Source organism: Rhineura floridana, chromosome 2 (assembly GCF_030035675.1).
Source record: "Rhineura floridana isolate rRhiFlo1 chromosome 2, rRhiFlo1.hap2, whole genome shotgun sequence".
NCBI classification, from domain to species: Eukaryota; Metazoa; Chordata; class Lepidosauria; order Squamata; family Rhineuridae; genus Rhineura; species Rhineura floridana.
In genome coordinates this window covers 162,818,882-162,832,146 of record NC_084481.1, presented here as the reverse complement: position 1 = coordinate 162,832,146, position 13,265 = coordinate 162,818,882, and the positions used below count along the sequence as shown (strand labels likewise).

General features: G+C 42.5%; 1 protein-coding gene across 2 annotated transcripts in view; it reads left to right on the top strand.

Moving 5' to 3' along the window:
- The window catches only part of LOC133377317 (cytochrome c oxidase assembly protein COX16 homolog, mitochondrial), a 66,007-nt gene that overhangs the window by 27,252 nt on the left and 25,490 nt on the right, over positions 1-13,265 (top strand). For both annotated transcript variants that reach the window (XM_061611160.1, XM_061611161.1), the window contains one exon: positions 5,928-6,005. In XM_061611160.1, coding sequence (XP_061467144.1) covers positions 5,928-6,005 — 78 coding nt within the window. The remainder of the gene's footprint in view (positions 1-5,927; positions 6,006-13,265) is intronic.

Sequence of the window (13,265 nt, the reverse complement as noted above, 5' to 3'; positions counted from 1 at the left end):
CTTTGTCAGCTGGGGCCTTGACGCTTCGTCAGCTGGGGCTCCCTCTAGCTCGTGGAGCAGGCTGATGGCCTTATAGGCCCCTTCCAACTCTACTATTCTATGAAAATATTTATATAAGCATGACTATCAAATATGTTTATTTATATAACCTGTAAAGATATTTATAGTGCAATCCTATGTTTGTTTACTCAGAAGCAAGTCCCAATGTATTCAATGGGGCTTACTCAACCAGGGAAAACTGCAGCCTCAAGTGATAAGGAACTTGTTCTTTTAACAAGTCCTTTAAGTTGAGAGCTTATCCCAGTCTGTGTTGAAATTGCTTTTTAATATGTTTTTAAACTTTTTCTTTAAAAAAATGTTTTTAAAGCTTTTAAAAATGTTTTTAAAGATGTTTTGTTTTAATATATTTTAAAGTCTGTTTTTATGATTTTTAAAGTGTTTTTAGTGCTTTTGTTTGCTGCCCTGGGCTCCTACTGGGAGGAAGGGTGGGATATAAATAAAATAATAAAAATAAATAAATAAACTTCATTCATTTTTTAAAAAAATGAGTATTAGTTTCCTACATAATAAAAACTGTGATAAACCCTGCCTAATTTCTTTAAAAATAGGGTTGGAGGGAGAGAGATTTACAACACAAACACAAGTCTGCACTTTACTCACAATCATGAAAGGGCGGGGTTGCAGCCAGAGCTTTGAAAAGTTACTTTAAACTACAACTCCCATCAGCCCCAGCCAGCATGGCCACTGGATTGGGCTGATGGGAGTTGTAGCTAGAGCATGATCTGTTTAAAAAAAAGTTGTGCGGGGGGGTGACGTTTTGGTGTATATCTCGGGAATTAGACCACCTAGAAACTTAATTTTTTTTAAAATTGAAGCGGAGAGTCCAGAGAGTAAGGGGTGGTAGCCAGAGAGCCGGAGCCCCCCCCAAAACCAGAGACTCCAGCCGAAAACACACACACCGGGGCACACACACACACAAATAATCGTCACTCACCTCCACAGCTCTTCGCCATTCTGCTGCAGCCTTCTTTCTCCTCCGTTGTTGTCCTTGCCCTGGCTTTTTCCTCCGGCGTCCATTTTTTCCTCTCAGAGTCAGACGCTAGCAGGCTCCCCCTGCCTATTCATCTCTTCCCTCGTGCCTCCTAACACAGATCACGAGGGAAGAGACAGTCTGCGCAGAGGTCCAATCAGTGTGAGGCACGTGTCTTGTGTTAACCAATCACAGCCAGGAGCTGACTTCCCCTTGTTCCCGCCCCCAAGTAACATCCAACCTAACGTGGAAACGTTAAAGTTGAAGCTGAAAAGCAGGGAAATTACTATTTGTTCCGTTACTTGCCAAATGTAATGGAATTACCCACTCGTTATTTAAAATTGTAACGAATTAAAAGTAACTCGTTAAAAATAACGAGTTACTTCCAAGCTCTGCTTGAATTCTGTACATATATAATTTCATTAAAACTGTTGCTATTGGTGTGTGTCTTGCTGTGAACTCACTGAAACGTCAACAGAATCCCTCTTTGAATATTGAATAAAGTGGTAGTTCAGATAGCTGTGATGTCGGCTTGTTTCCAGAATAGTTTGTAAAGCACAGTTTACGTGATGAGTATTGCTGTTCTGTGTTGTTAAAGGTGACCTTCAGATGTAAAATGCAAAAATCTATTATTATATCCATGTTTTCATGGCTTTACAGTAGCCAGAGTCAAAATGAGACAATTCTGTATGTAAGTTCAAAACCGAATTCTCCTGCTTCTCTTGTGTACCACACAGATTGCATATTACTAACAGATCCCTCATGTTGTTAATCTCAAATGTGAACACCCTCTGATCCAACACATAATTGCTTACAGTACAAAATGCTAACAGCTAACTGTTGCACCAACACAATTGTATTCTCCTAGATGAGGGGAAATAGGTATGGGAAGGCAAGATTTTGAATCATTATTTGTTATCTGTACACTCTGCCTATCCATCATCTGATGCCCAAGGCAGCTTACATAAAACCATTAAAAATATCAATAACAACAGTAAAAAAAACACAACGTAAAAACAGCAGGCAGTACAAAGCTAAAAACAATAGTAGCATCTCTCTTGGTATCTGCAAGTCTTTGTCATCATGCACCAGAGTGGCTTGCCCACTGAAGCTGAGTTGCTGTTCAGAACAGGGACTAGGATTTTGAGAAATGTGAGTTTCTAAAGGAAGAAACAGAGGCCATCCTGGTCCATATAATAATGTGTTGGTTCCCATGATCGCTAGTGAGCATACAAACCTGCTTTATATTTTGGGAAATTGCTTGCAAAAATATGTATGTTGGTCAAAACCATACAAAAATGTGTGTGTTAGTAGAAATTCTCACAAAACTGCTGACAAATTGTCATGTGGATTTTTTAAAAAAAATGCAAATTGCTGCACAGATGCGGAGAACTGAATTTAAGACCGGAAAGATGAGAAACTTAGAGAGCAGAAATTGTCCATCCACAGCTGGGATGTTCCAGTTTCAGATAAGCTGCAAACTTACTAGATGGCTTTAAACAAGACAGTTTCTGTCACTCTTCCATCTCTATCTGGAACTAAGCTCCATTGAAATCAATGGGACTTAATTTTGAGTAAACATGTTTAGGGTTGCACCCTTAGCTTTCTTCTGGTATGCTTGATTAAACATGTAGAATGTTGGTCAAGTTCTGTTTGAGTTATTAGTCACATATCTTCATGTGAATGACATAATATGAACATTCACTACTGCACAAACTTTGCAAGCTTGAAGAGAAGCAAATTAGAGCTTAATGGGTCTAGCAAGGCTGTTTTACAACTAGTTTCATTATTAAGAAGCAAGAACTTCCTACTGCAACTGTCTCAGGCCAGCACAGCTTTTATTCATACATTATGCTACTGTGGGTTTGTTGGTAGCCTGGAAAGTATAATGGCAGTAAATCAATTTAGAGCAAAACTGCATTGCCTCTGTACAAATGATTACTGTGGTAATAACCATTAAAGAAGAAAATATGAGCACGTTTGTTCATTTAAAACAGTTTTAAATTTTTAAAGGAAGAAAAACACACTGTGTTGAAACCCCTGCTTATTGATAGGTTTGTGTTGAATGCTTGCAACTTTCCTTTATTTTCTCTTAAAACTATCTTCTTGTTCCTGGGACTCTAATCCCATCCAGTTGAATGTTTCTGAATGCCAGTTGCTGGAAACCACAGGAAGAGTGGACTTAAGCTTAGGCACTGCTTGTGGGCTTCCCATAGGCATCTGGTTGGCCACTGTGAGAACAGGATGTTGGTCTAGATAGGCCATTGGCCTGATCCAGCAAGCTCTTCTTAGGTTCTTATGAAACGCTGTTGTAAATAAGATGATGTTACAATGCCATGTAGCCAGTACCACAAAGTCAAATCAGGATGAAGGCAATGCTTCCCTCACTCTGAATGGTGAATACTTTTCTCCCTGTTTCCAGCTCCTCCCAGTAAATCACGGGTGGGAAACCGGTAGTCCTCCGGATGTTGCTGGACTACAGATTCTGTCATCCTTGAACTTGGCTATACTGATGGGAGTATCATCATGGACGTCCCCAGGTCACTCATCTCTGCCATAAACATTGAAAAGGGGATGAAAATGTTTGGATGAAATTTTTTGCAAAAAGTGTCCCCCTCATCCCAATTTCAGCTTGGTTCTTTTCACTGCTCACATAAGCTGAGACCTCTACTGGTTTTTCTTGTTTAGTAGTAGAGGCTATACCACCTGGACTTGTATTGGCAAAACAAATGGTAACTGGTTGTTGCTTTGAGGACTTCCTTCAGCAATGTTGTTTGAATCCACGACTTCTTGGCTGTTTTCTTCATGATCCACAGATCTGGTCAGTCCTTAGTTTTCCTCCCTCTTACATAACACTAGAACCTGGGATCATCCAGTAAAGCAGAATGTTGGAATAAACTTATGAAATTTGCTATCAGAATATGTAGTGATGGCCATGAACCTAGACAGCTTTAATTAAAAGGGGATCAGTCGCATTCATGATGGCTATATATTACCAACAAAATCAAAGGCAGTATGCCTCTGAAAACCAATTGCTCAGGAGCACAAGTGGGGAGGTTGCTGTTGTGCTCATGTCCTGCCTGGAGGCTTTCTATAGGCATCTGATTAGCTGCTGTGAGTATATGATGCTGGATTATTTAGACCTTTGGTCTAATCTAGCAGGCCTTTTCTCGTATGTGCAAAACAATGTTCTTGTATATGAGGGATGGGGAACTGGTTCTGGTCAGCGGGCTGGATCTTGAGATGTCCCACACTGGTGGAGCACTTTGATAGGTGAGCAGGGCCACTTGCAGTGATCAGCTGCAGAACAGAGTTCCCCATGGGCAACTCAGTAGTGCAGCTAATCCAGCAGGCCTAAAGTCACTGTCTATTACTTTGACAGGTGGTGACTCCAAACCTGCTTTCTCCAGAGATCCATGCGGAAAACGTCCAGACGTCACTGCCTGATACACAGGGACATTGAACCTGCTGGAGTTCCCAGTGCCCTGCATTGGTCAGAGGTCAGCTGTGGTACCCATGGGGGACTCAGTAGCACAGCTGATTCCAGCAGCCTTGCTCTCACCACCAATCAGCTGATTGGTAGTGATGGCAGGCCTTCCTTTAAGGCTCCCAATTATGCATTGGCAGCTGCATCTCCATCTGCCCTTACTTTACATCATATTTGATATCAAGTATGGGGCAGGTGAGCATAGTTTGGGAGAAACAGCCTTATGGGCCAAATTGGGACCTGTGTTGGGCTAGGCCTGTGGGTTGGAGGTTCATCCTTGTTGTGTATTAATACACAACAATGAGCATGTTATCTCTGTGTTTGCCTCAGCATAGCAGGGGATGGCAAAGGTTTTAAAAATGGTATTTGCATTTTATGACATCTTATGACAGAAAAGATTTCACTTTCCTCAAATTTTTGGACTTCTATTCATAAGTCTCAGCGGTTTCAAGCTAGCAGCAACAGGACTAATGAAGATACAGGTACAGCAGGGATTGATTTCTCCAGCTGCATAATAACATACTGTAGGATTCTGGTTCCAATCTGCTGGCTTGTTCCAGAAGCTTAATTGGGTCCTTTTCACCTTGACATCAGAATGAGCCAGTTGAGCATTGTTGCTTCACTTGTTAAATGTTTGAAAATGGTGAGAACTCCTCCCAGAGCTGTGATGTCAAGGCTCCCTTAATGCTGTTGAATGAAGGAGACATTGTAGGAGGGGAGATAGACAATCAGACTGAAAGGTAGCAGAGATTGAGACATTTTTTATATATTTGTGAATTAAAGCTGTAGTAGCCCAACCCAGCTGACATAAGAGATCAATCAAGTTAGATTCTCAAGAGTCAAACCTCTTCCTGGGACAAGATCCTCCATGCATCTCTCTCATATGTGCACACACTTACATCAATGAATCAAGATGAAACTTTGACTTTATTATCTGTGCCTTGGAAAGCCAAGGGCCCATGGTGGGCGGTATTGTTTTACTGCCTTAATTGCACTATTTTTAAACTGTTTTTTGAATCATTTTAAGTGTATGTTTAAATGTTGTATATAGTTTAATTCAATTTTAAATGCAGGTTTTTGTATGTTTTTATTATATGTATTCGTTTTTATTTGTAAGCCGCCCTGAGTTCCAGCTTTGGAAAAAGGGTGGCGTAAAAATAAAGATAATAATAATAATAATAATAATGGAAGAATATGTGCTGAGTCTGAGTCACTGTCATATTATAGCATGCTTAGTGTTTCTATAACACTTTTAGACTGTTTAAGGCTTCACATGCATTATCTTGGGAATCCTTATAACAGTTTTGCTCAGCAGCTTATGCCAGCAGCTTCTCAGCATTATACACAGTGTTCTGGATTCTCTGTTGCTTCTATCCTGCTTTTTCCCCTCTTGTTATTTTTATATTTCAGCTGCTTATAATTGGTGGTTCTTTTGGGCTCCGTGAGTTCACCCAGATTCGATACGATGCTCACGAGCGCCACTGCAAGGTAAGCTGAATTCTCCTTTCCCTGTGTTTAGAGAACAGAAGCTTCAAGGGGATTAGACAAACGGTATACACTGGGTTATACCATATGCCAATTAACAGACACACACATACGTGCATGGGAGATGCTAATTCACATGACGACTGCAGGGCACCTCAAAACAGGAAGCTGAAGTTTTAGTACATGTATAACCAATGTGACTATGGTTACTGGAACAGTCTTGTCTTTCAAATTTGGCCATAAAGTCTGTCTCATAATAGCAGCAATGCTCCAGCACACAACAAGCAAGGACGCAGGGTGGAAAGTTAGGCTCAGAGTCCTATTTTACTTCATTTTTTTATTCACTACATTTTATTTACTATATTTTATATGATATCTTCCTGCCAATGCATTCAAGGTGGCTCACTTTGTACAATAATACTTTACAATTTAATAGAATGATGTAAAAGAGGCAAGGGGAGGGGAAATAAGCAGATGCAAGTACCCTGGCCTCTACATAAGACAATTCCAGAAGGGCAAGAGTCAGTTGGTCCTAGTCAACTCAATGGAGGTGACCTTGCTATTTTGGCTCTCATTTAAATACAGCCTGGTAAATGACTGTGGAGCCAAATGGTTTCTGATCCCACCCAGGCCACGCTGCTTGGAGCCACACTGTAGGGTGTAGTGTAGGGAGTAGGAACAGTATAGGGAGCCACACTGTCTCAGCTCTCCCTCTGAGGCAGCCATGTGGAATGGCTGTTATTTCTCTTTTCCAGTGAGTTCTCCTGCTCTGACTTGTTCCCAGAAACACTAGAGGTATGTTGACCACTGCCACATGCTCTGAGAATCTATCAGCATCCCAAAATTCTCCTAGCCTGGGGATCTCCTAATTTCCATAGCTGTTAGGTCTCCTCTCTACCACAAAAATATTATATTCTTCTCCAGGGAAGAATAGTTCCATTTTATGCCATCTGATCAAATAAATGGTGGTTCTGAAAACCAAAAGAAGCCTAATTTATGCCCCCTTTAGTACATATTTTGATCATTTGTATTGTCTGAGCAGAAAATTCTGGTTTTCTTGGCATAGAATTTGGTGTGTCTGTTTTTGTTGTTTTAGGATTCCATATAGTCCCAATTTCTAAGTGTAAAGAACTGTGTGAAGTTGAATTTCCAGTGCCACCCAGGCTCCATGCCACCATATGGCATCCTTTGGCAGCTGCTGGGGCTCCAGTACTGTGGCAGGTCACGCTACTGCCTGATCTGTATCTACCTGATCTGCTGCCAAGCAGTTCGGAGCCACCATGCAAAATTCTCCACAGTGCCCTCAAGCATCACTACACTGGGAGTGTTGCAGGGCATTTAAAACGGCAGCTCCAAGCTCCCCAATGCTGATGCAGTGCTACAGCTGGCTGCCATTGCCAGGTAAGCCCACCAGAAATCCCTGGCATAAGAGGGGACCCACCTGAGCCCATTTTGCTGAGGAGTTCCTCAAACCTGGAGCTAGCCCTGGTATCAGCAATGAAGGATATTCACATTTTCCTGCGTTATATATGCCCACAGAATTGTGAGAACCAAAGATGCCATTTGCCCTATTGATTCAGTAGGTTTAATTTCCTCATAGACTGCTTTGTCTGCTTCAGTATGTATGGACTCTGTGTGGCACTCAGGAAGTAAAAGTCTGAAGGATAGTGAACAAGAAATAAAAGGCTTGACCAGTTCTTTCAAGGCTTAATCTTCTAGGGCTGGTTTTCAAAAGATTGCAGATGAACACATCAAAAGCCTTTTCTTGCTATCAGACAGTAGCAAGGACATAAACAATGATGCCATTTATAATGTGATTTTGTAGTGATTTTGAACTTTGCCTTCCAATCAGATAGCATTAAATTGGAAGTTGTTTGTAAGCTGCGCTGTGGACTTGCCTTTAATGTAGATCTGTTTGGTGGTACGGCCTTAGAAGAATATAGGGTGGTTTTTATCTCCTGTAAGGCAAATTAAAAATGGGAAAACCTCTGTATGTAAAGCAGATGCTCTACCACTGAGCTACAGCCTCTTTCCTTGTTCCTTCTCCTCCCTTGCTTCTCTCTCTCTTTCTTGGAATCCTTTCCACATAATGGACGGTGGCTAGAGCACAAGCGGCGAAAGATGTGCTGTGAGGCTGATCGGGCACAAGTAAAACAATGGTACTTACTGTGCGGTGGCGAGGGCAGCGAAGAAGGCCCACTGCTCTGCCTCCATCGCATCCTCAAGTAGCCATCCGGTGGAGCTTTTCCATATTGTCAGAGGTCTTTTGACATCAGCTCCAGGAAATGGAGTTTTAGACCCTTCGGAGGCCCACTGTGAATTGTTTGCAAGACAGTTTGAGGGTAAAGTTCCTCACCTCCGTAGCAGTCTTGATGCCCCATCCACATCTATTGTAGTCCCCAATGAGGTGTCCAGTGCAATGTCTGCTGCAACTTCTTGGGAATGGTTTCAGTTGATACAGTCCGATGACATAGACAAGGTGCTTGCGATGATGCAGCCAGGAACATGTCCTCTCAACCCTTGCCCTTCATGGCTTATTAAAGCTTGTCAATGGGGTTTGACCGAGTGGATCCAGGGTGTGGTCAACGCATCATTGCAGGAGGGAGTGTTTCCAGCCTCCCTTAAATAGGCAGTGATCTGACCACTCTTGAAAAAGCCCACCCTTGACCCATTGGTCAGCAACAATTACCGACTGGTCACAAATACCCCCTTCTTAGGGAAAGTGATTGACTTTTCAACTTGTTCATTAACGACCTAGAATTAGGAGTGAGCAGTGAAGTGGCCAAGGTTGCTGACGACACTAAATTGTTCAGGGTTGTTAAAACAAAAAGGGATTGCGAAGAGCTCCAAAAAGAGCTCTCCAAACAGAGTGAATGGGCAGAAAAATGGCAAATGCAATTCAGTATAAACAAGTGTAAAATTATGCATATTGGAGCAAAAAATCTGAATTTCACATATACGCTCATGGGGTCTGAACTGGCGGTGACCGACCAGGAGAGAGACCTCGGGGTTGTAGTGGACAGCACGATGAAAATGTCGACCCGGTGTGCGGCAGCTGTGAAAAAGGCAAATTCCATGCTAGCAATAATTAGGAAAGGTATTGAAAATAAAACAGCCGATATCATAATGCCGTTGTATAAATCTATGGTGCAGCCGCATTTGGAATACTGTGTACAGTTCTGGTCGCCTCATCTCAAAAAGGATATTATAGAGTTGGAAAAGGTTCAGAAGAGGGCAACCAGAATGATCAAGGGGATGGAGCGACTCCCTTACGAGGAAAGGTTGCAGCATTTGGGGCTTTTTAGTTTAGAGAAAAGGCGGGTCAGAGGAGACATGATAGAAGTGTATAAAATTATGCATGGGATTGAGAAAGTGGATAGAGAAAAGTTCTTCTCCCTCTCTCATAATACTAGAACTCGTGGACATTCAAAGAAGCTGAATGTTGGAAGATTCAGGACAGACAAAAGGAAGTGCTTCTTTACTCAGCACATAGTTAAACTATGGCATTTGCTCCCACAAGATGCAGTAATGGCCACCAGCCTGGATGGCTTTAAAAGAAGATTAGACAAATTCATGGAGGACAGGGCTATCAATAGCTACTAGCCGTGATGGCTGTGCTGTGCCACCCTAGTCAGAGGCAGCATGCTTCTGAAAACCAGTTGCCGGAAGCCTCAGGAGGGGAGAGTGTTCTTGCACTCGGGTCCTGCTTGCGGGCTTTCCCCAGGCACCTGGTTGGCCACTGTGAGAACAGGATGCTGGACTAGATGGGCCACTGACCTGATCCAGCAGACTCTTCTTATGTTCTTATGTTCTTAGGGTTGTGGGGCAGCAATTGCAAGTACTCTTGGATGAAACAGATAATCTTGACCCATTCCAGTCTGGGTTGAGACCTGGTTATGGGACTGAATCGGCGTTGGTCGCCCTGATGGATGACCTTTATCGGGAGAAGGACAGGGGGAATGCGACCCTGTTATTCTTACTTGATATCTCAGTGGCTTTTGATACCATTGACCATGGTATCCTTCTGGGCCGACTTGGTGAACTGGGTATCGGAGGCACTGTTTTAGAGTGGTTCCGATCCTATCTCCAAGGTCATTCTCAGAAAATAGCATTGGGTGACTGTCTTTCGGTCCCCTGGCAGTAGTGCTGTGGGGTGCCACAGGGTACCATCTTGTCCCCCATGCTGTTTAACGTCTATATGAAACCCTTGGGAGTGGTCATCAGGAGATTTGGGGCGAGGTGACAGCAGTACACTGATGATACCCAGCTCTATTTCTCCATAACATCTGAATCAGGAGAGGCCGTGCAAGCACTGGACCACTGCCTGGAGTCGGTGGTGGGCTGGATGAGGGCCAGTAAACTGTCTAAATCCTAGCAAGACAGAGGCACTGTGGGTTGGTGGTTCCCGAGTTCAGATAATTCAGTTGCCTGCTTTGGATGGGGTTGTACTCCCTCTGAAAGAGCAGGTTCGTAGTCTGAGGGTGCTCCTGGATCCATCCTTGTCGCTAGAGGCCCAGGTGACCTCTGTGGCTAGGAGTGCCTTTTACCAGCTTCAGCTGGTAAGACAGCTGCGGCTGTTTCTGGACCGGGATATCCTGACCACTGTTGCCCATGCACTGGTAACCTCCAGGCTGGATTACTGTAATGTGCTCTATGTGGGGCTGCCCTTGAGGTTGGTCTGGAAGCTGCAGCTGGTGCAAAATGCGGCAGTGAGATTGCTCACTGGGGCAGGGTATCTCCAACATGTCACCCCACTGCTGAAAGAATTGCACTGGCTGCCCGTTTGCTACCGGGCCAAGTTCAAGGATCTAGTCTTGGTATACAAAGCCCTATACTGCTTGGGACCAGGATACCTGAAAGACTATCTTAAGAACATAAGAACATAAGAAGAGCCTGCTGGATCAGGCCAGTGGCCCATCTAGTCCAGCATCCTGTTCTCACAGTGGCCAACCAGGTGCCTTATATACCCTTATATACCCAGTCGATCACTGCGCTCTGCAGGTGAGGGTTTCCTGCAGATACCATCTTAACAGGAGGTCTGTTCTGCACAACATAGGAAACGGACCTTTACTGTGGCAGCACCTACCCTGTGGAATTCCCTCCCCTTAAATATTGGACAGGCAGCCATCTCTGTTATCTTTTCGGTGCCTATTGAAGACCTTCCTCTTTCAACAAGCCTTTTAAGTTGAGGCCTATCCCAGTCTGCCTCTGTGTTGGAATTGCTTTTTAATGTGTTCTTAAACCTTCTTTTTTAAAAAATGTTTTTAATCGACGATGTTTTGAAAGCTTTTTTTAAGAAACGTTTTTAAAGATGTTTTGTTTTAATGTTTTTTAAAGTTTGTTTTTATGATGTTTTAAAGTTTTTAGTGCTTTTGTTTGCCGCCCTGGGCTCCTGCTGGGAGGAAGGGCAGGATGTAAATCGAACGAACGAACGAATGGAGGTAGATGGCCCCGTGTTGCTTGTCCACCCCACTCCAAATTTCATGGGTATAAGTAAGGTTTAGGCTTTTCTCATCTAGCATTGTGATACAATTAAGAGATCAGAATAGACCAACCCCCTGTCTTGATCAGCCAGCATGTACTCAGTGAAGTATTTCTAGATAGGAGGGTAGTTTTGTGTTCAATCTACCAGTAAGGGAATACAGAGACAATGCAGTGTGCATTGCTGAACTTTGCAGGATAATTCAGTTGTCTTGTCTAGCCAGGCTTCGTACATTTAATTGGCTTTTCAGTAAACTAATTGCAGTGACTTCATGTGGCAGGGGATTGATGATGATCACTGATAATTTTTCCCCTCCCTTCTTGTTTAGCAGGTTCGATAGGCCTGGGCTCCAAGTTTAATGAAGATAAACCTTTGGTAATTTCTCTGTGGGAGTTGATTTTCAGATAGTCAGTTCACTAGTATGGTAACTTGGCTGCATCTCCTGATTTATTTATTTATTTTAAGAATAACTTTGAAATATAATTTAGTATGCACAGGTTTTGTGAGTGATAATAAATATTTTGTATGTGCTCATAACAGAAACTGCTTACTGTTATTCATCAGAATTCTACTAACAAAAGTCATTTGCTTAATTTAAATAAATTTTGCTTTCAGACTAGTTCATTGCTATACATCCCAGTTGGTGGAAAGTTTAATGTGGTTGCATAATTAATACTGCAGTTTTTGTTTTTCCTCTGGTGCGGAATTGGATGGTGATATAAATAGCATTGCTCCTGGCAAATAGATTCTTATTGAGCCTTAGGTTTGAACTATTTTAGAGAGCACAGCAAAAAGAAGTGAAAAACTATGTGGGCTTTTATCATGGCTCGTTCAGTCAGTTTTTCTGTCCATGCCATCAGTTACAGTAGCCACTACTCAGGCATGTGTAGAAATGCTAGTATGAACAATGCTGTACATAGATTCAGCCTCAGCAGTTTCCATGATAGCAATAGCTGGAGAAAGTGTGACAGCAACTAGTGAGAGTGCTGGTTTTGTATATTATATGTGAACAGATTCTCTAGCCTATTTAAGGTATCCAGAAAGGACTATATTTCTGGTTTCAGTGCTTGGGTCCTGAATACATTTGGTGTTTCACCCCTCTGACTTGTAATCTGTGACTATTTATGTCCCAGGACATGATTCAGAGGCAACCTTGCTGAAGCTAAGCTGGGTGTTATTAGTGCCTGAATGGAAGAGCACCTTGGACCCCTATACATGCCATCATGAATTCAATAATGGAACAAATACGTACATTAATATGGTGTTCCTTGAACTTATGTGCTACGTCTGATGAAGACTTTGCCTGCACAGACTGCTCACATTCCTATTCTTTGTACAAATGTGTGATCTGCAGGCTGGGCCAGGGAACCCTTAATGTACGATGTTCTGTCTGTGCAAAATGAACAATAACTCCCTCTTAATAGTGTCAAGGAAACATTTGCTTAAAGACAACTTGACTTTCTGAGAATATAGTTACCCTAAATCCATTTTTAGAAAGGTAGAACATTGTTTCCAGCTTATGCAAGAAAAATCTCAATAAAGAAGCCGGTTTGTGACAGCTGGGGAAAAGGCAAATTCCATGTTAGGGATCATTAGAATAGGGAATAAAAATCAAACTGCCAATACTACAATGCCATTATACATACCTATGGTATGAGCGCACTTGGAATACTGTGTATAGTTCTGGACACCACACCTCAGAAGGATATTATAGATCTGGAAAAGATGGGGAAGAGGGCAATCAAAATGATCAAGGGGTTGGAGCAACACCCCAATGAGGA